This window comes from Haemaphysalis longicornis, unplaced genomic scaffold, assembly GCF_048455015.1.
Source record: "Haemaphysalis longicornis isolate Haplotype H1 unplaced genomic scaffold, Haemaphysalis longicornis Haplotype H1 scaffold_2, whole genome shotgun sequence".
Lineage (NCBI taxonomy): Eukaryota > Metazoa > Arthropoda > Arachnida > Ixodida > Ixodidae > Haemaphysalis > Haemaphysalis longicornis.
In genome coordinates this window covers 179195000-179221827 of record NW_027526295.1, presented here as the reverse complement: position 1 = coordinate 179221827, position 26828 = coordinate 179195000, and the positions used below count along the sequence as shown (strand labels likewise).

General features: G+C 50.2%; 1 protein-coding gene across 5 annotated transcripts in view; it reads left to right on the top strand.

Moving 5' to 3' along the window:
- The window catches only part of LOC144169567 (sodium/potassium/calcium exchanger Nckx30C-like), a 357968-nt gene that overhangs the window by 137935 nt on the left and 193205 nt on the right, over positions 1 to 26828 (top strand). For 3 of the 5 annotated variants that reach the window (XM_077698799.1, XM_077698802.1, XM_077698800.1), the window contains exons 2-3: positions 9998 to 10368; positions 18575 to 19249. In XM_077698799.1, the coding sequence (XP_077554925.1) occupies positions 10147 to 10368; positions 18575 to 19249 (897 nt within the window). In that variant the 5' untranslated portion in view covers positions 9998 to 10146. The remainder of the gene's footprint in view (positions 1 to 9997; positions 10369 to 18574; positions 19250 to 26828) is intronic. The other 2 variants (XM_077698801.1, XM_077698803.1) reach the window with 1 other exon arrangement.

The window sequence follows — 26828 nt, the reverse complement described above, 5'->3', positions numbered from 1 at the left end:
TTTGCCAACATGTAGGAGAAGTCGTTTTCCTACCGCTTCTATCGACCGTAATCTTCCCGTCCTAGGCCTACACTTCCTCGAAAATACAAAGTCCCCACTTTTTAAGCAGCTTCGGCTGCATGCATGAGCACCTCCGCGTTATTAAAGCGGACGGAATATTCTCCCCAATGTTCTCCTTCGCATACCCACACTCTTCGAGTCTCCAAGGAAGCGCTTTCCTTTTGTTTTGTCATGCCTTTGCACACTCGAGCGGCTGTCACCGGCAAGCTTTTGTATCGCTTTGTTCTGTACCCATTACAGAGCTTAATTCACGACGGCGACCGGACAGTAGAGAAACGATGAAGAAATAGGTAAAAGCGGCGAGTTGCGAGGTTTCGCCGTCAGCTCAAATTGCACACTGTATCGGAAGGAATCGAGGCGTCCCTGGGGGCTAAGAGCCGGCTCTGATGGCGGGAAATCGCGTCCGCCTTCATGGTTCCCGTTTCCCGAGATCGCTGTTTTCTAGCCCACTCGTCTAGAACGCTACTTGTCCATGGTCTCGCTATGTCAGCACTCGCAGCTCTTTCTCGCCATGTTCGCTCAGACACAAGACAGAAAAGGAAGCACAGGAAAGCTGAAACGAGATAGACTTATATGAGCCGAGACGCTGTCGTGCCGCGTACGCAGTAAAGCAACAACAAAATGGATGCCTTGTTGACCGAGAGTGAAAAGATGGTATTGAAGTAAAGCGAATTTATTACGAGGTCAGGGTACGGAAATATAGAAAGGCTGGAGAAATAAGCTTGCCAGCAAAGCGGCCTCCTCTTGTCTCGGTCCGCATCAGCAGTTTATCACTTGTTTAGAGCAGCGGGCCAGTTCATTCCTCCGCCCAGTGTTTACCCATTCGTTCTTCTTTGCGCACCCCCCCCCCCCCTCCCCCAACACACACACACACACACACAGGCCACCGGCCTGACCGATACTTAAAAAGCCCGCCTTCGAGTGTGACAGGCCCTGTCGTGGCCTCAACGAGAACGAATTGCGACGGAAAAAAAGAAAAAAGGAAGAGAAATTGAAAGAAGTGAAAGAGGGGCAATGCCACGTTCATTACGTAAACAGGAGTATCCGAAGGAATGTCTACAATGAAAACCACACAATGTTCTTTTTCCCGGTTTATTAAAATAAGAAGCGACCGCGTCCTAAACAAAGCACTGTATGCTATTCGGTGCTTTGTTTTCTGTTTTTTTTTTTTAGTTATCCGCTGAAGGGACGCTGCATGAGCTTACGGCGTGATTACGGGGGAAAATGCAAATGAGTGTTGTAACGATCTGAGGGGGAGAGAGAGAAAGAGAACGAAAGTTTTGGAACATAAATAGGAATTTAGGAAGCTCCCCACATTTAATCGTGCTACAAGTCATTGAGGTCGGACAGATATGGCGAAGCCTCCAGCTTCGAATACCTTGGGGGCGGCTGGGTTCGACTCCCACTACTGACAAGTGAATTTCATTTTTTATATCTGGGCATAGGTATTCAGCCCCGCATGCAAAAAAAAAAAAAGTGGTCGCCATCGTTCCGTGCGAAAGTGGATGTCCAGAAAAGCGGTTGTAAACCACTACAAGTGGTGATGGAGGAGGGGGCGAAATGTTTCTCGTCGTCTCGGTGGGCTTGTCGGTTGCGCTCGGCTAGTGGTGGTGTTGTTCTTCTCTTTCTTACGAGCTTGCTGATAGCCTTCGTCTGCGTGTGGCACCGACACATCTTCTGTCTCGTCTCTCGCGTTGGCTGCAGCTCCTTACAATAAAATACAACAAGTGACACTAGATATGGGTATACAGAGTATCGGCACTCTTTTCTGCTATTGTTCCGTGCTGCCGATATGATCATTGGTCACTTCACATTACGTGACATTTGTTTTCTCTGTGACTCTGTGACAGTTCTTGCGTGCTGCCATTTTGTTGCTTATGCGTTTTAGTCGGTCAACTCTGGTAGGCTTAGCTTGTTCTCCCTACTCAGCGGCTGCGTGCGACTGACGTCGTTCCGAATGCGAATCAAAGATAACGCGTGTAACAGCATTTCAGCAGCAGAAGTGTGTCTAAAGATGTCGTTATGCGCATCTTGGGCAGTGTTGTTAACAAACGACCCAGTCAAAATTAGCGGCGAGGCCCCAGATGCTGAAATCCCGCAACACTAATGAACGCCAATAACGCCGCCGTTACTGACTTGCGTTCATCAGTGGCTGTACTGTAATAACTTATCTACTGACAGTACGCTCGGCTTCTCTAGCCTGATGCATGCGCTCGGAGTCTTGGGCAAGAACCGCCCTATTTAGTGACACCAGTCCTGCCTACCCTTAGAAGATAATCTGCAAACATAATCTTTACCAGGAACACATGGTGGGACGGGGGGGGGGGGGGGGGGGGAGTAGCTTAACAGGCGCCTTATTATCCATAATGCAGTTTCGATGCTTGTTCATTTTGAGCTCTAAGCTTCAGGCTTGATTAGCCTGATGCATGCGCTCGGCGTCTTGTGCATTGGCGCGTTGGCGTTTTCGCCCACGGAGATCGTTTTTTTCCCACAGCGATGAAACCGTTGCCGGGTTTACAGCTTTGCTGTAAAAAATTTTAAGGTGGCTTGGGTGTTGCTAAAGACACATTATGCCTAGAAATTTGACAGACACATATTGTAACTGACAACGTAAAATTACAACGCAGCCGTGCTGATGCCGCAACGACATTGCGATAATGCGACACGGCGACTGTGCTGCTAAAACGCGGGGATGACGCGATTACGGCTGCGTTTACGTGGCAGCAACACTAGCGCGGCAAACCCAGCTACAGGACTGTGATGCGGTTATGCAGCCTGACAACAGCCTGTATTCCGTGCACGATTGCGAATTCTATCACGAGAACGGCGATACTTTTACAACTACCTGGCTGTGAACTTCTTCGAGAAGCCATCGCAACTCAGGCGATTGTACGCCCCCTCGGGGGCAAATATTAGTGTGTCTAAGAGAGTAGTAAAATGCGGAAAAACCATGAACCCCGTGCCAGATAACATGATCTATATATTAGCTTGGTCGATAAAAGTTCATCGTCCTTGGCCCCCTCCCTTTGAATGGGGATGCAGCTTCATGCTGCCTACACGGTGCATGATGGGATAGAGTGGCTGGCGGGCGCTACGTCGCCGAATACACCACTAACAGCTGCGCTGTCAAAACAACAACAACAAAAACTTGATGCAGCTCCCACGAACGGTAAAGTTCTGGCGATTGCAACCTAACCGTTGGCGACAGCGCAGCGAATTTTACAAGCTAACACGCGTGAAGTCGATTGAAACTCTCGCGCCGATGGATGCTGCGGTGCCGCTAGGACACCAACCTCCCGGCTCACGGTACGGAGGTGCTGTGTTATGAAGAATCGTTTCGCCGAACCCTAGCCGCTAGCGCTGACACTTTCGCATCACATTAAGTGATAACCTCGGAGTTCTTGCGTCCACACTAATGGTGCGTATATAAAATGAGCGGATGGCTTCTTAACACGAAAGTGGTTTATTCCTGGATACTCGAAGATTTCCCTGACGGCATATCCGTAACGGAAGTGACGCAAGTACAACGAGGCAAGTGGCCTGTAAAGGGTGCACCCCTGAACAATGGGTCTTCTTGCGGGGAAGCAGCTTTTAGTACTAAAAAGAACATTATACTTAGGGTTGTTCGTTTTCAGGTTTTATATTTTAACACGAAAGTGTTTTATGCCGCGATACACCAAGATTTCACTGATTTCATATCCGTCATGGAAATGACGCCAGTACACCTTTGCCGAAGCGACCTGCCAGCAGGACGTCGCTCGCCAAGCACACCCACAAGACAGCCACCGGCCCGCAAATCATGCTCAGCTGCAGATTTCGCTGCACATTTCATTTTCGCGTTCTACCGATTCCTATGACAGAGGAATCAACCACAGTTTTTTTGCGGGTTGACCGAAAAAGAAAGCAGGAATAAAATGCACTCGCATTGCGCACATTATGCGGCAACTTGTCACGGTCATGTCGGGCAAAAAGTTAGGCCATCAAGTTAGGCATATCCCCTGGGTAATTAGGGAGACTCAGAGCTAGAAAACCCACGCGCGTGGACACCCACGCCCCATTTTCTACGTGCTGGCGTGACTATACGTTCAGCAGCAGCAATAAGAACATCGTCATCATAAGTCCTCTGTCCGATTCTACACCATCCACTCGGAGAAAACTATACCAGTGCGAGAACCAGTACCAAGTATAGTAAGACGAGAGCGGCCCAAAGGAAAAACTTGGGGGGATTGCGTGGAGACTGCAACTTGACTCGCGCTCCTGGGGGGACTGCATTTGCTCCTTTTGTCGCGGCTGTCGAAGCGTGCGAATGGAAGGTAGTTCGCAGATCTGCTGCGGCGAGGCTGGCACTGTAGAGAAGAGGAAGCCCGGGCTCGGGGCTCTGCACAGCGGTCCCTCTCTGACGGCCCTTTCGGCATTGTGCAAACCCGTGAAATATGAGCTCTCCTAGGCTATATCCCTTGGACGCCTTCAGGGCTCGATTGATTCGACGAGTCGCCCACAACGCCCGAGCTGGAAAAAGCACAAAAGCGGAAAGGGGGACCAAGACAAGAGAGAAATAACCTTCGGTAGAAAGTAGCAGCCGCAAACGGACAAACAAAAGTCAATCACGCATAAAAAGAGGCTCATCGCGATGAGAGCGGAGTTACGAAAGAAACCAAAGAGAGGACAAAGCGCGAAGCAAAAAAAAAAAAGAGGGAAAAAAAGAGCCAGAGAAACAGGGGGAGACACAAAACAATAGCGCCGCACTGTTGGTACACTCGGCACTGAGCGACCATTTGTGGGCGCGCGAAGGGCTATAAAACAAGGCGCGGAGCGTTGGACGCTGCAGTCGCTGCGTCGTTTGTCACTGACGTCGACGTGCAAGCCTCGGCATATTTTGGGTCGTCGCAGTAACCATCGAGACCGGTCAGAGACAATGCGTCCTCGTGCCTCCTCTCTGCGGGCTTTTTTTCAGCATGGCATTGTAGAAGACCACCATGACGCGCAGAAACAATGGAGATCAAAATGAAAGAAAGTATGTGAGTTTTCTAGCTACATGGGGCTAGGAGACGTAGTACCAGGATGGTAGATCCGTCGACTTCCCTGCGCAAACGAAGTGGCTCACTTACAATACCAAACTATGGTTGTGCGGTCACATCGACTAGACTGCCGTGGCCACCATTGCACAACGCCTTCATGTTTTAATGAAACGCGATCGACACTCGTCCTGGAAATATGTTGAGCTTTCACGGGGCGCTAGCGGTCGACGAGTACGAGCAGGTGTGCGTTCTTTTTTAAATGCAAACATTTCTTAGCCGTGCCTGTTCCTGCGTCGGACGGTGTCAACAGTTTCGCGTCCGCAGCAGGTGCGCCTCTCCTTCCCTCCTCTCTCTCAACAGCAGCTGGTGCGCGCATGCGTCGTAGTCAGCCCGTTCGCTCCGTCGCGGTCTCGGCGTAACAGGTGCGTGATAGCAGCGCGGTGGGGCGTGGAAGTGCGCGCGCTGCTTGCGCATGCGCGCTCTCCCCCCCCCCCCCCCGTACTGCTCTCCCTCTACTGCGCGCGCTGCAAATATAGCGACTAGCGGTCGCTCGTGTTTCAGTCACTGCGTTGCTCCTTCCTTCCTTGGTTGACGCTCGTGCCCACGTTTACTCGTGTCTGCTACTCCAGCATCACGGAAGAAGCGATGGAAGCAACACTGCCTTCAATCAGTACTGAGGCCCCAATGCTCTGCATTTACTCGTGTTCCCCTCGCGGGAAGGCGCGGGAATTTTTTTTTTTTTAGATGCGACTGCATCTTATTCACTCGCCTTGTCCCTGCACCCGGCGTCGGCGTTGTCGTCGGCGTCCGCCCCTCCCCCATTCTCCTCGCCGCGCCAGCTGCGCTCTCCGTCGTTCACCCCCTCTCCTCTCCGATAGCGAACACTCTCTCGTGAGGGTAAGGTGGCTGGAATGGGAAGGTGTGAGCACCGCGGCGCCTTCCTTCGGCCGCGCGTGACTCCTTTGCGCGCAGATGGGGAATGTGGCGCTGCCTGTCGAGGCGCGGTAGCCGCAGCCGCAGCCGGCCGCGCCGTCCTGCCCGCGCTCGCCCTGCCCTTGCCGCGGCCAGCTTCGTCGTGCGTTGTGGACCGTCTCGCGTCGTTCTCCCATTCTTGGCGCGACGCAGTCGACAGTAAAGACGGAGCAAACGGAGAAAACAAGCTAACTCGCGCATTCAGCGTAACACGTTTGCATGCTAAGGCGGCGGCAGAAATTCGCTAGTCAACGGCGGGTGATGTGCCGCAGATTGCCTGCCCAGGGCATTCTGCTGCCCTGACGGCAACTGTTGTACGGTGTTATTGCATTACGAGGATACACGTTATACTTAGGGTGTGAACCATCAAGGTAATTAGAAGAAACTGAATGCAGTGAAGCCTTGCGTGATGTAGGCTGAATTTCACAAATTCTTGTTTTTTTTTAAATGCATAGCATTTTAGTAACTCACAATGTCACGCGGCGTTGGCATGCCTTGTCGTAGTCCGCAGGCGCGCCTTGTCGTAGTCCGCAGCCAGGCCACTACACTATAAAAGAAATAACAGTTTCCGGCGCCCGGTTTCAAACCCATGACGCCGCGGGCGGAACGCAAGGTGCCCGGCGCACTACCGACTGAGCCACGAAACCGACACAGATTTCGATGCACCGAACGCGCCTTATATCCTTCACTCATTTCTGGTTTGTTTCGAAAGCGCCACAAGTTGTCCCGCGCCTCCGAAAGATGGCGACACGGGTCCCGCGATCGAGAGATACGACTTGCCGGCGCACCCCCTCGGAAATGCTGTGCATTTGATCGTGCCCCTCGCGAGGGGGATGTCTTTTTATTCTTCACCTGTAAAAAAATCAAGGGAAGCTTGCATTTACGCGCAGTACTTGAACGGCGAAGCTCTTGTAGGTGGGCATTGCAGGACCCATAGTTAAGTTTCATTATCATTGTTTATTTGCAAAGTTGCGGGGCTAGCAATTCGTCGTCATATGCATTGAAGAAGTCTTCTTCGCCGCGAGTAATAGATGCAAAGTCATCCTCAGCATTGCAGACTTCCACTATGCTCTTCTCATGCAGCGGTGGCGGGATCTGCAAGTCGTCTCGGGAAGGAGGGGCACACTCCAATCCATCTGTCCAATTATCCATTATGGCTTATGCGGCGGTCCCGTGACCTCTCCCAACAGAGTCATTTAAGTTTGACATTGCGATAAAGATTTTATCTATTTTTACATGGGCGGTAGCGCTTCACGACAGCGCTGTTTTTATTATTATTATTATTATTATTATTATTAAAGCCACCGCGCGTACCGAAGGCGCTCAGTGGTCGCCGCGAGGCACGCGCTCACGAGAGCTCGGCATTTTCTTTGTATCTTTTTCCTGCAACGGCGAACTTACTGCTTGTACAACATCTCCGCTGTTAATACTTTTTATGCTTCCCCTGTAAATATACTTTGTTTCCTCTTCCACTGTAAGTACTTTTTATTTCTTCATCACCTGTTAGTAGTTTGTTTTCGTAATTTTTTTCGTACTTCTAACTTGTTTTCGTTTCTTCACTGTAAAGATTTTTTTTCTTCACCTGAATACTTTTTGTTTTCTTTTCGCCGGGAAATGCGTTTTTTTTTAGTTTCTTCGCCACCTCCAGTGTGCATCTTCTTCACCCGCAAATAAACCGTTTTTTTTTTCATTGTAAATAAACGATTTCATGACGAGACCAGATGTGTTGCTTTAATGTCAACTATAATTTTTTATGTGAGCAGGAAAACTGCGTGGGGGCTGCCGGTTTGTTACGGCCGGGTAGCAGAAAGCACTGAAGTGTCCGTCGAGATCTTCAGTTAATGACAGTTCGCATGCTCTGCGGTAGTGCCAATCTGAAAGACGGCGGCTGTAATCTCAGGAAGGCGAAATGCATGGCGCCCGTGTAGCGGGTGGTGTCAGTGCATATTATACAACCCCAAGTTTTTTTTTTTTTTTAATAGAACCACTTCACGTAATGCGCAAACGCTTTTGAAACTGCAATGCGAACTGGACCCGTAAAACTACATTTCACGGGTGTAATGAAATGGGCTGACAAAAATTTTTTAGTGATAAATATTCGTTCTTTTACTCTTCCAGAAAGCACACGATACCGCAACGGGTTCGTTTTCACCTTGATGATAGAAATGCAGCCGACGCGATACTGGCGGTGCGCCCATTCCAGCCGCGCGCCTTACCGCGCCCTACCGCGCCTTGGTCAACAGCGCCGCCCGTGGCATCCGCGCGCTGTGGAGTCACGTTTCCGCCGCCGTTACTCACACCTCCCCATTCTAGCCACCTTAGTGAGGGTCATTGGATTGGATTCGATTGGATTGGCTTAGATTGACTTGGCTTGCATTGGATTGGATTAAAGTGGATTGTGTTGCGTCATAGCCGCGGCAGACGCACTGGCGCCGGCGCGTCCCCTCGCGGTGCCTGCGCCGCTCCGTTCCATCGTTCCAGCGCCGTTCCTCCGCTGCAACGTGAACCCTCTATGCGTCGCATCTACACAGGGGTTCCCGCGAGGGGAGGTGGGAGTTTTTTTAAAGACGGTAGACTTTCTTGGGCTACTTAAAGCCAGAAATTTCGGCCTGTCTGTATGTCTATCTGTCTGTCTGTCTGTCTGTCTGTAACTCGATTCAGCCATCCGGCCAAAGTAAACTGGTTATTGCGCAATAGTCTTATATACTCACAGCCAAATGTAAACGTCTAAGCCCGGTTTATGTGTTCATACTTGTCAACTTTGTTGAACAAAAGCAAGACATTAGGCATATATAAGACAGGAAATTAGTACACAAGGGATATTTATAGTGTTCCTTTATTAAAAAATTCCTGGATGCTTGGTTTTTCGATAGCAAATGATATTACATCTACTGCAGAAAACCGCCGCCTGCTGTTGCCTGCGCCACCTCCTGGCGGCATATGAGAAATCACGCGGCAACAGCAAAGAAAGTTTCCACTAGCTAGGTTTCACGTTCTGCTTGGAACGCACGTGGAGCACGGCAACGCGGTTCTATAAACCTTGAAGTTGGCCGCCTCGATTCACGCGCGTCTCCGCCGTACTGCAGCGCTGACATCGAGGAACCCCGCCTGTAGCAGTGGAACGCGATAAATTCAAATCACCTTGAGAAAACCTTTAGTGTGTTTACCTTGGGATGAGCGCAACGGAACAGGAACAGCATAAGAGGTGAGCGGGAAAGCAAAGGGGAGGCATTTCCTTGGCAAATGTTTACAAAGGCTATCGTCTTTTGACGACATTTGCAACGAAAGGAGCAGATACGCGGTCAATCTTTTTTAAATAGCTACAGCGCTAACAGAAACAACGACAAAAAAAAAAACGACGCTATGAGCGGTGACTTATATCTGAATTTAGCATTTTAGCATAAAAAAACTTGCACCTCTTTTACGCACTTTTCCTGTTAACATCAGTAAAAAGAATAACCACAACAAAAGCGGACCTGAAGCCCCTGATAGCGCACTTGGCACGATCTACATATACACCAAATTATGTAACACCCGATGCAGAGCACGCGTGTTAGAAAGAAAATCAACCTCTTTTCTGTGTCCTTGTTTGTGTTCGCGCAGTTGCTGTTTTAAGATGGACTTAAGATGTGCACTGGTTGATGCGGTATCTATTGAACTCTTGAATATATTGTATCACCCTGCTAGGAGTTCTGTTTAACACCTACAAGCTGTGTCTATGTATTGAGTTTTCTTGTTTCCATCCCGCTGTTGTTCTGCCTCTGTGAAGGATGTAGGGCTTGGTGAAGTTGCTAGTGCAACTTTTTACCCTATTTTCTGCCATAACGCGTGCACTTTTATGGAAACAAACAAACAAACAAACAAACAAACAAACAAACAAACAAACAAACAAGCAAACAAACTGCCAACTCTCCTAACGGTGCACACTGTGTTATTCCCTGTCGCAGATGTGTCCTGTTCCGTCTGCGAGGACGGCGTGCGCTCTGGTCCCCGGCGGCACCCGGGCAGCGGCCGCGCAGCGCTCGCCCCTGAGCAGGCGTCCCCCCGCCTGACGTGCAGCCGGACTGCCCCGGAGGCCGCTGCAGCGGCGGCAGCCATGGGCCTGGTGGCCCGAGTCCGGGGCGCGGCTAGCCCTTCCTTCCTGGGGGCCCGTGCCGGCGCCTCAAGAAAGCGCTGGCGGGACCCGCGCCTCGTCTTCCTTTCCGCCATCCTAGTCTTCGGCTGCCTCAGCTACCTCAACACTTCACCGCTGGAGGAAAGGGGCTGTCAGCGCGCCGCCACCCATGGAGACCCACTGCGCCTTCACCAGAGGGAGAACGTGAGCATTCATTCATTCATTCAACGGCCATCGTGCAGGATGAATTTTCTGTTCAACCTGAGCACGCAGTGCTTCTAAAGTGAACAGGCAGTGGTCGGACATCATAACCTCGTAGCAGTGGCTAAGGCGTTGTGCTGCCGCGGCCAACGACGCCGGTTCGATTCCCGGCCGCGGCGGCCGCTTTTCTGATGGAGGTGAGAAGCGAAAACGGCCATGTTTTCGAGATTTCAGCGTACGTTAAAGATCCCCAGGAGATCAAAATTAATCCGGAGCCCTCCACTACGGAATGCGTCTAATCGCCTGTGTTGCGTCCGAGCATTAAGCCACCTAATTAATAAATCATAAGCTCGTAATTGTAACGGAGGCATTCCGTGGTGCAATTTGCGCCATGGAGTACCTTTAAAGGTTTGAAAGACCGCAGTCAGTATGATGCGTACTTATAGTTGGACGGAAAGATGTCCGGAAACACGCCCAGAACATTGTAAATATAGACTATGGTGATAGTAGAGAGTTTTAGAATAACGTACGCAACCAAACGCAAACAGTTAGCGAACGCTATTTCTTTGCGTCGTTCTCACTGCGCATGCGCCGCACGTTAAGCCGCTTCTGCGTTTAGCGGACGGACGCTATTACAGCGAAATAGCGTGCGTACGTGAGGCCGCTTGCACTTCCAACATGGCGACAAGTAGCCCAGCAAGCATCCACGATTCTGCTTTTCAGTCGGCAGTAATTGCTTCCGATGAACCGAGTTCTTTGCCCCTGTGTTTTTAAATACGTCGAGTGCTTAGCACATCGCCCCTCGCGCAGCTCCGTATCGTCGTGACATCGCTGACTGCCCGAACGAAGCTTTGTAGCCACCAGCGACCGAAGCGGTGTTTGTGTGTATGCGTTGTGGGCGCGTTCGCGATGAAATGCGACGTTGTGTTTCTGCGGGTCCAAAGTGCTTCCCATGCTCTGGATTATTTTTGTCGAGCGACGTACGACTCAACCTCGCATCGGGTACGTACAGTGTGCGTGGCTAAAAGCCCTCTCGGCTTGAGCGCCAGGGTGACTTGCTGTTCCACCCCGCAAACCACGCGCGAGGTGAGTGCCGGATTTACGACGGGCAGGAGGAGGCAACCGATCGCCTTTCGATTGCAGTTCAGACTTGCAACGCATGTCGTGACGTTGTGTTCGTTGGAAACGCCTCTCTGGATTGTTTTGAAGTTGAATAAAATGTATGCGTCAAACCCGGGCATTCGTTCAGGGCGTTCTGTGCGATTGCACGAAAGAAGTTCCGCGGGACTTCAACGGTGTATTTATGGAACTTACTCAGGTAGGAGAATATTCATGCCGGGCTGTGGCCGTGTTGCATTCAACACTAACGGGAAAGCGCTTGTTTACAATTGTTTGGATATTCGTAAAATCTCCAAGCACACCGGCACTCCCCTCCTCTCGCAGATCAGCCGGCGATTCATTTCGCAAAACATTAGACAGATGGCGCCGTATGCATTAGCGTGCCGCTACGCAAAACTGATGAGACGCTCTATACTAAAACTCCGCTCGCGGTGTTTACGTAGCGGGACGCAAAAATTCAGCGTTTAGCGTACGCAAAGTCAACAAACGCTGTACTAAAACTATCTAGTGACCTTATCGTAAGGAGGAAACTCCTGAGCCGAATTTCGTTCTTTCAAGGGCTGCAGCCGCAGAAGCTCACAATGACGCCACAAAGTTGGCCACCCATTCTCGGCGCCTATTTTGAATCTCCGGACATCTTTTGCATCACTTCCGGTTTCGCGAAACAGGGATTCCTGTTGTCGGTCAGCTTTTATCGCGCACTTCCAGTGCGCCTTAACCGTTGTCCTTGTACTATCTTGTCTCCGTAGCCGGTGGATGCCGAGACGTTTCAGTGATTACTGTTACCTGCCCTCAATTGTGCGTTCGCATGGGCTTACAAGGACTGAGTAACGCACCCATAACTAAAAGATCACCAACTACAGCAGGCAGCCACTTTCGTTCCCCTTCTCTGCATGCCGTGAAACGCATTTCGGAAACTTCGGGGCATATGTATCAGGCGGTGATGGATCAAAACACACGGACACCGAAATTCAGTCCAAGTTCTCAGCATGCCGTACCGCGGAACACTGCTTGCATACAACGCCTGGAGCAGACCACGTGCGCTCTGTAGTTGCAATTATAAGAGGACGTCGCGTCGCGCGCAAGAAGCGTCGCCACAGTGCTGATCATCAACGTTTCGTAAACACCAACTGGAAGTTGTTCACCGACGTGGGCAACAGAATCATGTGGGTCACTCCCCGAGCCCGAGCGGCTGCACCTTCCACAACCTTACAAACGGTACGACGAAACAAATACTCGCTCTTTTGATAAGCCGCGGCTTCATTAATTGTAACTACTTTACTACATTTTTGGGAGGGCGATTGCATCAGTTATGTTGTGCGGTACACTATCGGCGGAGGGTACCTCATGAGTGCCCCTTTAAAGGGCCCATGCAGACAAAATGCAAGTTTGTTTTATTCAAAGGATTTTGTGTATTATAGTGCCCCCAGCGCTTGTCCGGCAGCAAGTGAGGCCGTATTCCCTGAGAAATTATTGTTTTGGTTAACATTTCGATCAGATAACCCACCATTAATAAAAAAACAACGAACCCAAGATGGCCAATAGACCCCCCGCCCGCCCACCCTTAACGGTATACCAGTGGAACTGCCGCTCCTTCAGAAACAAAAAGGCCGCCCTCGAACTTTATCTCGCCTCACATCCAGCCGACATCATTGCACTGCAAGAAACCGACACCCCCCACCCCACCCTTCGAGGATTCGATACATATACCAATCCCCCCAACACCCGTACGGCCATATTGGTATCCCAAACTCTTACCGCCCAAGTGATACCCTCCACGCTTCCTATCGACCACGTGCTCATCGAACTCATTCCCCAGTAACCCACCACCCCCAGCATCTATATACTAAACGTCTATAGCCCCCCGAGGCAACCCCTCACCGACATTGAAGCCCTCCTGAACGTCACAAGCAGCCATGCCAAAACGGACCCCTGCATCGTAATAGGTGACTTCAACGCCCCCCACATCACATGGGGATACCCGCAAGCCACACGGAAAGGCACGGCACTGCTCAACGCCATTCAGCACCACCAGTTCACATTACAGAATGACCTCACTCAAACCACCCGTATCGGCACCAGCGTCACCCGAGACACAATTCCCGACCTCACTTTTTCTCGCAACGTCGCAAATCCAACCTGGACCACGCAGTTAGACACCCTGGGTAGCGACCACCTAATCATAAAAATTTCCATCCCCTCTCCCCATCACAAACACCGCATAGGTGTGGCCAAGCTAACAGATTGGGAGGCCTTCCGCATGGACTCACTCCCCCACACCACTCCAGCAGAAGACCTGGACCATTGGGCACGAAGCATAATCGACACCCAGGCTCGACACACCAGAACCATCCACCTAACACAGGATCTCCCAGCAGCTGACAACCATCTCAACCACATCTTGGAAGCATGACGGAGCCTTCTGAATCGCTGGCGCCGCAATCGACACAACCGCAACCTAAAACGCCGCATCGCTCAATTAACAGAATCGGCGCAGCAATATGCCAAAGAACTTCAACAACACAACTGGCGCTCATTCTGTGATCAATTAGCGGGGGCTCTAACGACCAAACGGGCTTGGCACATCCTCCGCAAACTCATGGGCACATCCCCCTCCAAAACAGCCACCAACGAAGACGTCGCACGTCTGATACACAACCAACGCAAACCCCCAGCGCAGCTTCTCTCCACGCTCCGCCAACGACTCTTCCCAACACCTGTCAAGCCACCCCATCACCCGGATTACCAAGGGGCCCAAAACCCGGACCTCGACGCACCTTTTACCAGCACGGAACTCCTTCAAGCCCTCGCTAAACTCACCCGCAATACCGCACCCGGACATGACCAAGTCACCTACAAGCTTCTACGAAATCTCAACGACGAACATGTCGAGGCCCTCCTCAAATACTACAATGACCATTGGAGTCGCGGCACGTTACCACCACAATGGCGCCATGCAGATATCAGCCTTCTCCCAAAACCCAACAAGCCGATCAATTTAGACAATCTTCGGCCCATCGCCCTGACATCATGTATTGGCAAGCTACTGGAATGTCTGGTCACCCATCGGCTCACAGCCCACCTCGAAAGCACTGCCCAGCTCCCCCACACAATGTTCGGGTTCCGGGCCAACCTCTCCGCCCAGGACATACACCTCCAAATTAAAGAAGTCATCGACAAACTGAGCAAGACCCACCCAAGCTCCATTCTAGCACTAGACATAAAGGGGGCCTTTGATGATGTAACTCACTCAGCGATTCTAACTCAGCTCCAACACACCGGATGCGGCGCCGCAACATACAACTATGCCCGAGCGTTCCTTTCGAACCGCACTGCTACCCTGAGCATCGGCCCACACAAAAGTGACTGCTTTCACACGTCAGCGCAGGGCACACCACAAGGCTCTGTCATGTCGCCTCTACTCTTTAATATTGCCCTGGCAGGTCTCCCACCACTGCTATCCTCCATACCAGATGTCTCTCATGCATTTTATGCAGATGACATTACTCTCTGGATTCGCAAAGGCTCTCCTGGCTACCAGCAAGACCGGCTGCAAGAGGCCACAGACACTATCACGCACTACTTACGGAACTGTGGGCTCTGCTGCTCACCCAGCAAATCCGCTCTTCTAATACTACGTGACAGAACTAGCGGGCGCCGCCCACAGCCCACCCCGACCCGACGGTTACCATCGACGCCCAGCCCATACCAACTGTCAGAACTCTACGCATCCTCGGCGTGCAATACCATCACACTGGCTCGGGGGCAGCCTTTCTCCCCAAAATCCGCACAACAGTATCCCAACTGACTCACCTTATCCAACGAGTATGCTCCCGTCGACACGGACTCCGAGAGGCAGACACCTGCCGGATCGTGCAATCCATGATCACGAGCCGCATTGTCTATGGCGCCCCATACCTCGCTCTAAAATCCCAAGAGATCGCCAAACTCGACACACTAATACGAAGGTCGTATAAGGCAGCCCTTGGGCTTCCCAACTTCACTTCGACGGAACGCCTCCTTCGGCTGGGCATCTATAATACCGTTCCAGAGCTTATTGAAGCACACCTTACAAGTCAACGCCAGCGGCTACAAGCTACCTCCAGTGGCCGCCACCTCCTAACCCGCCTCGGCTACCCCTCCAACCCCACTCCCGAAACCTTCTGCACCCTCCCCCCCACAATCCGCGCTGCCATCCAAGTGCTCCCAATACCAAAGCACATGCACCCCATCTACAACAAGGGGCGCCGCTCACACCGCACACGACTACTACTTAAACGTTATAGCACAGACCCCACCGCCTACTACACAGACGCCACCCCATACCGCACACACCCTGCACACGCCGTCGCAATCATACACTCAACAGGCAACACCACCACTACAGCCACCATACGCACCACATCTATTGACACTGCAGAGGAGGCGGCAATTGCACTCACCATTGCACACACGCCTGCTACGCACATCACCATCCTGACTGATTCCCAATCCGCCTGCCGTCGCTACGCTATGGGTCGCATCACCAACCTCTCCCTTTCCATCCTCACCCAACGACCCACACTACCGGACATCCGTCTCGTATGGATCCCAGGGCATTCGTCTCTTCCCGGGAATGAGGTGGCTCACGCCACTGCCCGCGCCTTAACCTACCGGGCATTGCCGGAGGGGATGAACCACCCACCACCCCCAGACCCTCCTACCCTCCAGCCTTTACCCCCCACCTACGCCGATATACTCTCCCACTACCGTCAGTCCCGCCGCTACTACCCTCCACCTCACCCCTCCCTTCCCACCGCGGACGCTCGGATCTGGCGGCGCCTACAGACCAACACTTTCTATAACCACCAACATCTACACCACATATCCCCAACTACCTACTCCCTAAACTGCACACACTGCAACTCCCCATTGACAACACTCCATTTGGTGTGGCAGTGCCCTTCTATCCCTTCACCCCCCACCCACCCAACCTACGAGCAGTGGGAGTGCGTGCTGCGCAGCGGCCAGCTCAAGGACCAGGCTGCACTGGTCGAACGGGCTAGGTCAGCGGCCGTGGCACGTGGCCTACCGGACTAGGATGGCCGCCCTTGCCCGTCTTCTTTTAACACCCTTTTTACCCTCACCCAATTTTCCGAAATAAATGTTTACTCACTCACTCACTCACTCACGCCAAATCGTGTGTTTTCGTGACACGTGCAATGAAGACACAAAGGCAGGTAGTCAAACTAACCTCCAGTGCGTCATTAGGCTCTGCAGCCTTACTCACCGTCAGTCCTCCCAGATGGCGCTTCCATAGTAAGCCGCGGACCGTTGTCTGGCGTTGCTTTGTTTTTGACCGTATTTGCACCTGGCTTGTTTTTGTTACGGTAGAAAGTAATCGTGCCGTGTAACATGGGGTATGTTTGATGAACAGGGTCACGTAAAACATCGTCGCTTACTACAATCGGCCAGTGTCGCGTAAGACAACTCCAAAGCGGCGGACTGCTGGGCAGCTAAAACAAGCATAGTGCGCCCAGTACCAACAGCAGTGCGCATCGGTACTTCTATGTTTACGTGTATTTTAGTAACTGTCGTTGTTTATCCTACCGTTCTTACTGCCGTAAAGTGAATATGCATTACGTTTACGCCCAAATAGCTCGTTCGGCAAGATTATAAGCCGTGTCCAATTTGCGTTTGCTTTTGCCGGCCCCAGCCAATCGAACAGCTGGGCATATGACATCATAGCTTCTGTTGCAAAAAATGAGTTAGTGGGTCGTATAGCCATTCCCTTTTTCTTAATTTTAGTGCTTATTTGATTGAAGTGCGCATTAAAAGTGATGTCAGCATTATTCGAACGAGGCAATTTTTCAAAGGAACTAAACATGTTTTTTTGTCTGCATGGCCCTTTTAAGAGCAGTGATAGATCCAAGGGTTGCGGGCTGCTCCGGGCTACAGCCGTTACTCCAAGTAGACAAAAAAAAATCAGACGCCGGTTTCTGGAAGAAATATGGCTGAGACAGGAACTTTTCCACGATACCAATGCAAAGTCCACAGTTCAGTCAGCCAAAGTCCAAATCTACGACAACGCTGAACTAAACTAACGTGATGTTATGCTTTTGCATATATTAGTTTGTGATTGAGTCATCGGAATGCGCTGATTCTGTTAACTCAGGGTTGTCTTTGATTTTAGCTTCTCATTGGTTAAGGGTGTGGAGTGACCGCCTGGCCATCTGCACGCCTGTTAAAGGATGATTTTATCATCATGATCATTAATCAATTTTAGGACGCTAAGCTACATTCTTCTACCATTATGGAACCCGTCGTGCATGTAAAGTCATCCCATTGTTCATGTGCTGTGTATTGATGTGCCATTTGTGAAAACGCATTGTAAGTTGGCTTTCCTGCAGTGCCTTTTTGTGACACCGCCACAATTCACCACCGTTACTGTCACCTTTTTGACATGCTGCAATTTATACGCCCACCAACAAACCTCGGTCCTACGATATAGGAGTGGCTTATAGCCTTGAGCAGGCGTAGCCATAGTTCGAGCCATGGCGTAGCCATAGTTCGGGTACGCGCGACAGATTGCGGACTGCGGTGAGATGGATTAATGCCCGCATCTTAGCCTCAACAGGGGGTGTAGGGTGGGAAGGGTATCGCACGTAGTTTTAACGAACGAACGATAATACCAGAGTTTATTATACTGGATTGCACTTTATTAATCCTCTTGGCACTTTCAGTTTAAAATAAAAGCTTAGGCGAAAGGAACGAAAGAGAAACAAAACGTCAAGTTTTATGCCCAATAAGCATTCAGACAACACAATACTGCCAGCATAACCACTCATGTGGGCACCAGCATTCCAACACTAAACCAAATCACTTGCAACGAGAGCAACTTGTCAGTTTTGTTCAGTGCGTCTAAATTAAGATAAAATGCTTCGTAGAAGGAGGCTAGAAATAACAAAACACAGGCATTAACCTTAAAATTCGCCCCAAGATTCACGGCAACCATTCAAGCTATGCAAATACGGTCAATTTGGCGTTATTATTCAAGTTTACACGCACCGGCAAGTAATCACTTGTTTTGACCTTCACGAATCCCCCGCAGTTCGTTCCCGGCGGCCTGTCGTGGAGCTCCCGCTCTCTACTGAGCGCCGACCAGAACGAGACGGACAAAGGCAACGGGACGGCGCACAAGAGCGCCCAGTTCCCCAGGGACTTGTTCACCCCGGCGCAGCTGCGTCGCGGCGCCGTCATCCTGCACGTGATGGGCATGGTGTACATGTTCGTGGCGCTCGCCATCGTGTGCGACGAGTTCTTCATCCCGGCGCTGGACGTGATCACGGTGAAGCTGGACATCTCCGAGGACGTGGCCGGCGCCACGTTCATGGCTGCCGGCGGCTCGGCGCCCGAGCTCTTCACCAGCGTCATCGGGGTGTTCATATCGTTCGACGACGTGGGCATCGGCACCATCGTGGGCTCGGCCGTGTTCAACATCCTGTTCGTGATCTCCATGTGCGCCATCTTCTCCAAGTCGGTGCTGCAGCTCACGTGGTGGCCGCTGTTTCGCGACGTGACCTTCTACTCGGTGATCCTGATCATCCTGATGCACTTCTTCAAGGACAGCATCATCTACTGGTGGGAGGCCCTGATCCTCCTGTTCTGCTACGCGGCCTACGTGACCTTCATGAAGTTCAACGAACAGCTGGAAAAGATGCTCAAGAAGCTCCTCAATCGCAACAAGGTGACGCGTGTGGGCAGCACGGATCACCTCATGCCGCATGTGAGTCTCGTGGCCGACGCTTTCCCGCTTCTTACGAGCCCCTCCCGACTACCCGCCGCCGCTCTCGCTCCCGCTGCTACATGGCGACGACGCGGGCCGCCCTTCCCGGAACAGCAGTGGCGCGGGCAAACTGCCTTAGACCTGTGCAGGAATGATGAAACTCTGGAAAAACAGAGGGTCAAAGGCGTCTTGACGATATGGAAAGCTAAGCCTTTTATTTAGGTAGTCTTCCAGCTTTCCGTAGGAGAATCAGAGCTGTCACTTCCTGTTTTATAGCTTTTTTTCCCGTTCAGGTTTGTGTGGATCTCTAGGCTAATTACCCAAAAATGAAACGAGAGGCCCAGGCGTTCGAATCCTTCTCATGAATTCCTGCATCGGGTATCACTGCTGTTACGGGAAGGCAAGCTCCTTTAACTTCGTCGCCCTCTTCGAGTTCGTCTGAATCTGGAGGCAATCGTTGGAGCCGGTTCGGTTCAGCTTCGGCCATTGCTTTTTCGCAGCAGAAAGCTCGATACAGATGTACTTGGCGAAGCTGAAGCTCCTAACCTTGCCTTCAGCTTGAACGAACGAAGCAGTAAAACGCATTGTCCGCTTTCGGACTTGGATTTGACAATGACGCGGGCTAACGTTTGTTCCCGCTTGGTTCGCGCTCTTCGGTCACGACCGAACCAATTCCGAACAGCGTGGAAGACGGTGCCAGAGAGGTCGGCGGGAACCCTCTGAACTCCATCTTCTGTCGCTGACGCCGAACGTTACTTCTCACAGTGTTGATTTCAGCACAAAAAAGCTATTAGGGTGTCCATAGTGGTGTAGGCCAATTCTTATATCTCCTACACACTGCGTGCGCTGATTTAAACTAAAAACTGATGCGCTCAATCTTAACCATCGAGGAAGTCTATCTGAGCTGTCAGAAGATGTAGGCGAGCCCAGGTCGCTGTAGAAAAGCCCAACAACTTAAATCTGCGGCTAGCTACTGAGTCAGCGTCGTATGTGTAGGGTAAAAAAAGCGTTCAACTGGAGCCGAAGACCTGTAAAAATAATGAGACAACTCGTCAACGAGTGGACCGCACCTGTCTTTGTCTACTCTTTTCGGAATGGGTCGACCCCGTGTCCTGTATAACAAAAAGCAAGTCCTCGCTTGCTTCGGCTGGTGTAGAGCGGCGAGTGTTGAGAGGACCAGACTCGTCGTGCAGCGGAGGTGGCACGTACTGGCGGCTGGGATTTACCAAGCATTCTCCATTAGCGGCACAGAGAAGCCAACTTTGCCAAAATGCAACGTCCACTTTGAGGAGACAGCCGATATTTAAAGAAAACAAATTTTGGTTGTGAAGGACACTAGCCACGTGCAGCGGGTGTTCCGAAGTTTCTTCCAAAACCGTCAGTGAAAGTACCTGAAATTTAAGGGCTTTAAAATTAGTAGTGAACTGTCCTGTACCGAGCATCAACCCTAAAGGCCAAACGGTGGGATCGAATTTATGCTAGGGATACTCCGATATATTTTTATTATACGAGGGGATTCGTTATATTTAAAAGGTGTTGATTTATTGGCTCTTGATTCAAAATTAAATACCAATCACTGAACTAACACTTCTTCAGTACCCTCAGTACAAGGAATAATTTGATATCCAACTTGCGTTTATACGTATAGGTGACCAAAATGTCAGCCACCGGTTATCACACAATCATCCGTTACCTAGACGACAAACACGTAAGACCCTTGTGTAAACCATATTCACCTTAACGCGTATTACAGCCCACGTTCGATTTTCGGCTCTCACTATTTTTTGACTCTGTAGGACCCTAGGCTGACGCAAGCCATTTAAATCTCCCGCCAGAAAAAACCGCGAGGGATTCGCCCATAAAAGCTGACGTACTAAGAGCGTCACAAGTCGTAGTGCACTTTATGCTGGCAAGTACAGGCATGCATTAAACGGGCCCAGCCCATGGCTGCGGGCCGCTGCAGACGTCTCTGGTCCTGTCAAGAAGCCCAGTAACTCTGCATGAGCACTTGGAACGAATGCCTGTCTGCACAAGACTCTGTCTGTGCATCGTTGACTTAGGTGGTGCTGCCCTGAAGCATTAACCGGCGCATCACGTTTGCATTTTGGACGCAGAGCGCCAGCTGCCCCGGTACCGTACTGCCCTACATTGTGTCCCTCTTTGCATCTAGTGCTGGCGCACTGCGTCCCCTACTTTATGACTGTCCTGTGCTCTGTCGTCAGCGAAACGCCGGAACCTTAATTACTATTACTGAACCCTTGGCGATCTTTTCCTGACCAGTGGGGCTCCGAGGCACCACTGATAATGCCCCTTTGTGGGCTAAGATTGAAAAAAAGAAAACGATTCATTCTGGCACCTCTTACTAAACTGAGTGACTAGTGCGAACAACGAAAATGTTACGACAGCATCAAACTCGACAGCCCCTTCCCGAAACTCCCAGATGGTCAGTGTTCACGAGTTTTCAGCATTATAACCGAACATATATTAGTCAAGAAATAAAATAAGTATCACCCGCTTGAGAATAACAGAGGACATATTTTGAAATTGTTTTAGTTCTTGCTTTTTTATTTGTGGTTTTTTTAACACTTATTACCTTCCCTCTATGTTCTTTGTGGTGAAATATTGTTTAGCTTCGGTACGTTTTTTTTTTTTTAAATAAGGGGAGGATAGAAGTACAGTACTGAATTTAATTTTTCTTGCCCTTTAAGTTTTATTTCATGGCAAAACAAAAAATGGAAAGAATGGCACAGTATTCACAGAGTACAGAGTTCGGTATTTCTGATCTGTCGTCTTGTTAGCCTTTGGTACTACACGCCCAGGTGCATGGCGCTCTCTTTGGGTAAGGCAGTGCTGTAAACGGGTTTAACTGAGCGAACATCGTAAGCGGTAAACTACGCTACTAGAACCATATTCTCTTTAGGTGATGTGAGGTTATTGTGAGAAAGAAAGAGGTTCCCAGCCTGCACCACATATGTATCGCCGTGAGAGAAAGGGAAGGGGGGGGGGTAGAAATTTGGGTTGAGGTAGTGGTACAAAGGTGGTTGGAGCAGGAAAAGGAAGGGGTAATGGGGAAGAGAAGATAGATCAGCGACCACCGCCCGGGAACGGGAAACTATGTGCGGCATCTAAGCATACTTTGCATCTGTTCCGCTACTGAGTCACTTAGATATGGCGGTCATGTATGGCCCCCCTCTTAGCGTTTCGCCGACGGCCGAGCACAGCCTCTATCTGCATCGTCGGTGTGCGTGCATATACCTCTCTCTGTGTGTTCCTGTCCGTCATGTCGTCTCTTCTTCTTCTCGCACTCTTCACTCCCTGTTTTCAAACTCAAAGCATGGAGTAGAGTCACTGGATATGGTTGCCAGAGTATCGTACCAGCACGGCGCAAGCTGCGTCGATTTCCGACATCTCGCGTGTACGCGATAGTTGCGCGGCTTTTGTTGTCGCCAAAACACGCCGCTGACCCTTAACGCTCATTTTTGTTGCTGGAAAGACACTTATAATGCCCGTGATTTACTTTCTCTTGCATCATTCATTGCTCGTCATCACGGTTTCCGCGCGTAATTGGCTGCGTTGGCGCCACCTGTTCAACATCCACGCTACTAATTTCTGCAAGAAAAGACAAGTACGGGGACAACCAGACATTTTTTGGCCCTCTTTTTTTAGTTAACGCTGCGTGGGGAAGCTGACCCGCGTTTTGTAACCGTTATTCACCGCTTGAAACGATAAGAGAGAGAAGGCTTCTGCTGTACTTGGAACCAAAATCGTCGCGATAGCCAATATAATAGCCACTTGGAGCCAATATGGCGGCGAGCCCTTTGCCGAATACCATGATGCTCCGAAACAATCCAGTGACTCTTGTCAGCATGGTGCCTCATCTTTCGTTGTTCCCGTTGCTTCCTTTGACTGGGTGCCTCTACGTCATCTATATGGGAACACCACCGATGTGACCGCTTCTTTGTTTGTCTGTATGTTTGTTTGTCTGCTTGTTTGTTCGTTTTCTACGCCCGAAAGAATGCAGGATCACGCGAGTTGAAACACGCCGTCGATCGCGTCTCTTTACTTTCACTTTTCTTCTCCAAACGTTTGTGCTGGAATAGTAAAAAAAACATAATCGCAAAATTTTTGCAGCCAAGAAAATCTTAAACTGCACAATGACAATGAAATTGTTATCCTTACCTTCCAAGATTTGGTGCTGAGTTCTTGTCGGGAACGGAAGAGGGCACCAGAGAGGTGGGAATTTCAACGTACAAGAAGATATCATCTCTCTTGTCGAATCTCCTCTCCATCTTTTTTTAGCTCTGCTACACCCATAGAACTTCGTTTTGAGGTAACGTTTGCTTGTTGAATATGTATTCAATTCCAAATGGTGGTAATAATGCGTCATAAGAAAAATATGCGATGCGAGAAGGGCTCTGCATAAAGGAGCCATGAAGACAAAATACAATTTTGTTCAGTTTGAAAGACCTTGCATTTTGTAACTAACTCAGCTCCACTTCAGCCACTACAGACGTTTTTTAAACGAATAAATAGAAGCAATATTGAAAAACCTTCAAATTTCGCGCTACAGTGACGTAATATGGGCAGGAGGTACGCGTTATGGTACCGCACTAAAAACATTGTTATAAGTACGTTAAGTGCAAGTCAGCATTAAGTGATACTATCAAACGAAGCTAGAGACCCCGCTACAATGGCCTGCAGTCATGTTTCTTTGTCGTGGCGTTGGTCGGTGGCTGGCAATCGCACAAACAATATACTGTGACGTCATAGAAAAATCGCCCGAAGTTGAGTGCAAAGTCGCCACCGAGGTATGTTTTCCTCAATGTCTCGATTATATCTTCAAAGTTTGCGCTAAACTTGTATCCCTGTTTTAGGTACAAAGCAGTTCTTTTTATGAAACCAAACTTGTATTTTGCCTTCATGGCCCCTTTAAAGCCGGCTGCCTTTTCTAGTTGTACTGCAAGTTAAATGCGTTTTTTTATTCCTTTGCTTTTGATTTCCAGCGCGCGATAAAGAAGCAAGAAGACAACTAGAGATATGAAATTCAAGATTCTGACTTAGTCTGAAACCTACTGTCTTGTAGTGTGCCCTTTACTAAACGTGCACCGCGGCTTCCTCTATCTCGCAATGAAGAATGATTGCATGGCAAGTGTTGAATCAGGGGGGCGCATTTGCGTTGTTACACCCTTACTGAAGTCAAATAGTCAATAATTGCGTGATGCCTAGACAGAGACGACGAAGGTTTCGGGTAGGTCACCTTCTCGCGCGATACAAAGGAAGTAACACCGCACATTTTGACGAAGGGCGGACATAAACACGCACCACAAGGGCTGCTTTCTGTCCGTCCTTTGTCAAATTGTGCTCTGTTCCTTCCTTTGTATCTCACCACCAACTATACCAACATAGTACCCTTTTGAATTATGTTTCCAGGGAGAACCATGCACGCTAAAAAGGTGCGCTCCCTACAGCGTGATCTTTCCTAGAAACCGTAATTGAGTATGTGGGAGTAAGTGTCCCAACGGGACGAAGTGCCAGGAAGAGATGTACGCGTTTTACACTCTAAGGTAATCGAGCTCTTCCGCTTCACCAAAACGCAGTGGAGTAACCCGCACAAGGAGCCAACGAGGCAGTTGCGTTGAATGTCAATAACGTGCACACAATTTGACTCAAAATTGGGACCTGCGCAGTGACTCGGGGCACTGCAGAACGTCATGCCTGCATTGCGTGACCATGCCAGATCGCCGACCGAACCTAATGGGTCAAATAGTAAGCTCGCCATCGTCATTTGCCGAAATTTTGTCGTTTGCTGCAGGGATTGGTCACTGAAGTGCATTGTGATGAAGCTGAGCCGCAGGATTGCTTTAGAGTGTAGGGACACGGCTGTGGCGCTGCCAAAGTGCCTCTTTATCTCTAATATTTGCCCTTACTCATATGTCAGCTCACACGCACACTCTCTTTACACTGGGCATGCGCTCACCAAGGACTGCGCACTCTTACATGTTTCCCCACTCACTGATGTGTCAGTGGTGAAATGGGTGTGTGTAGTCCGAAAATTTTGGTCTCATTCAGCACCATGCACTAGCGTGTGTAGCCTCGGCTGGCAATTACTTATAATCGAAATCACCTGTGGGTCTGAGTAACAGCGAGTAGGCCAGAATGTACACATAAGATTGCTCTGCTACGTCCACCTTTCTCTCGCCGTTATCCGCGCACGCTTAGGATGCTGCACAAAGTTGCTCGAGCTTCCGTCCCACAAAGACGCGGAATCACGTCGTCTCCGACACTTCGATGCATAGCTGCTGCAAGGCGGGCTTATTTCTTTCTTTGTCACCGTAGTCGCTCGTCTTATGCGGCAGTGAAACATGGGGACCTGTTGGGGTCGCGCAGGCGGTGGACATGCGCTGTGTGCCGCGTCGGGGCCGACTCCTGAACTCCGGATTATCGTCCCTATGATAAATGCAGGGCAATTTCTTTTTTTTTTTTTCCGTCGCCACCTGCCTAAATCAACCGCTACTATTTTTCCGTCCCATTCACTACTACGACTTTACGAAACCAAAAATTATCGCCTATTCCACAGTTTTAACCACAATAAGAAACGCCGGCAAATAAAGATGTATTTTTTTTCTGACTGTTAGAATGCGACAGAATTTTGTGATTACTTTGCCGGTATTGGCTACGTGTGGCTACCGTAAGCAATATCAGCCCGGGCTGGTTGGGAGCCAACCTCCCACCTCCTTGGGCAAGCGCGCTGGCACAGCTACCGCCTCGGCGAGCAAATAATCGGGGAGCACGCCGATGCTGCGTAAACCCCTACTCCTTCCTTCCCTCACTGAGCGCGAAAGGGAAAATGCATACACAGGCGCCCAAGTGCGCTTAACTCAAGCGTAGTATGTCGCCTTAACAGGAGCACGGAACCAGCTAAGAGTATGCTGTCGCATATGAAATCAGGCGAAGTGTAAGAAAAGTCATAGAAGCTTGCATATTGCGCGCGTTGGTGCCCAGGAAGTTGCAATCGCCAGCCGCTGCGGCAGCTCACAGCAGTTACGGCGACATGAAAAAAAAAAAAAAAGCACTTCCGACGCGATGCTGGCGTGCCTGTAATTCATCATGTTTTTGTATTGCGTACTTTTTGCTGCGAAGCGCCATTTGTGCGCTAATCCCGGTTTCAAGGGCCTGGCTGGGTGGCTGAAATCATATTACAAGTACGTTCAAATCCCCCCCCCCCCCAAAAAAAAAAAAAAAGCATTTGCCCCGAACACCAAAAAACACTGAAGGCAAGGAAACAAAAGTGCGCGTGCTTTGTCTGGGTGTAAGCCGAGATTCAGTGCAGCGTGAACAACCGGGTGGATTAGAGGAATGTGTTCATCGGCCACGGTTCAACCCGTGCGCCCACCTACGAAACCTACCAACTTTAATTTGGGTCGCCTGCGGGAGGGTGCCTGCTGGAAGGGGGAGCAGGGGTGACGGGGTAATCGGGGGAAACCGACACGAGTAACTTGAATTAAGAGCCCTTTTTTGAATCCGTGTAGCCTGTCGCCTACATTCCTCCACGCCAAGTGGTTTATTTCTCAAGTCACTG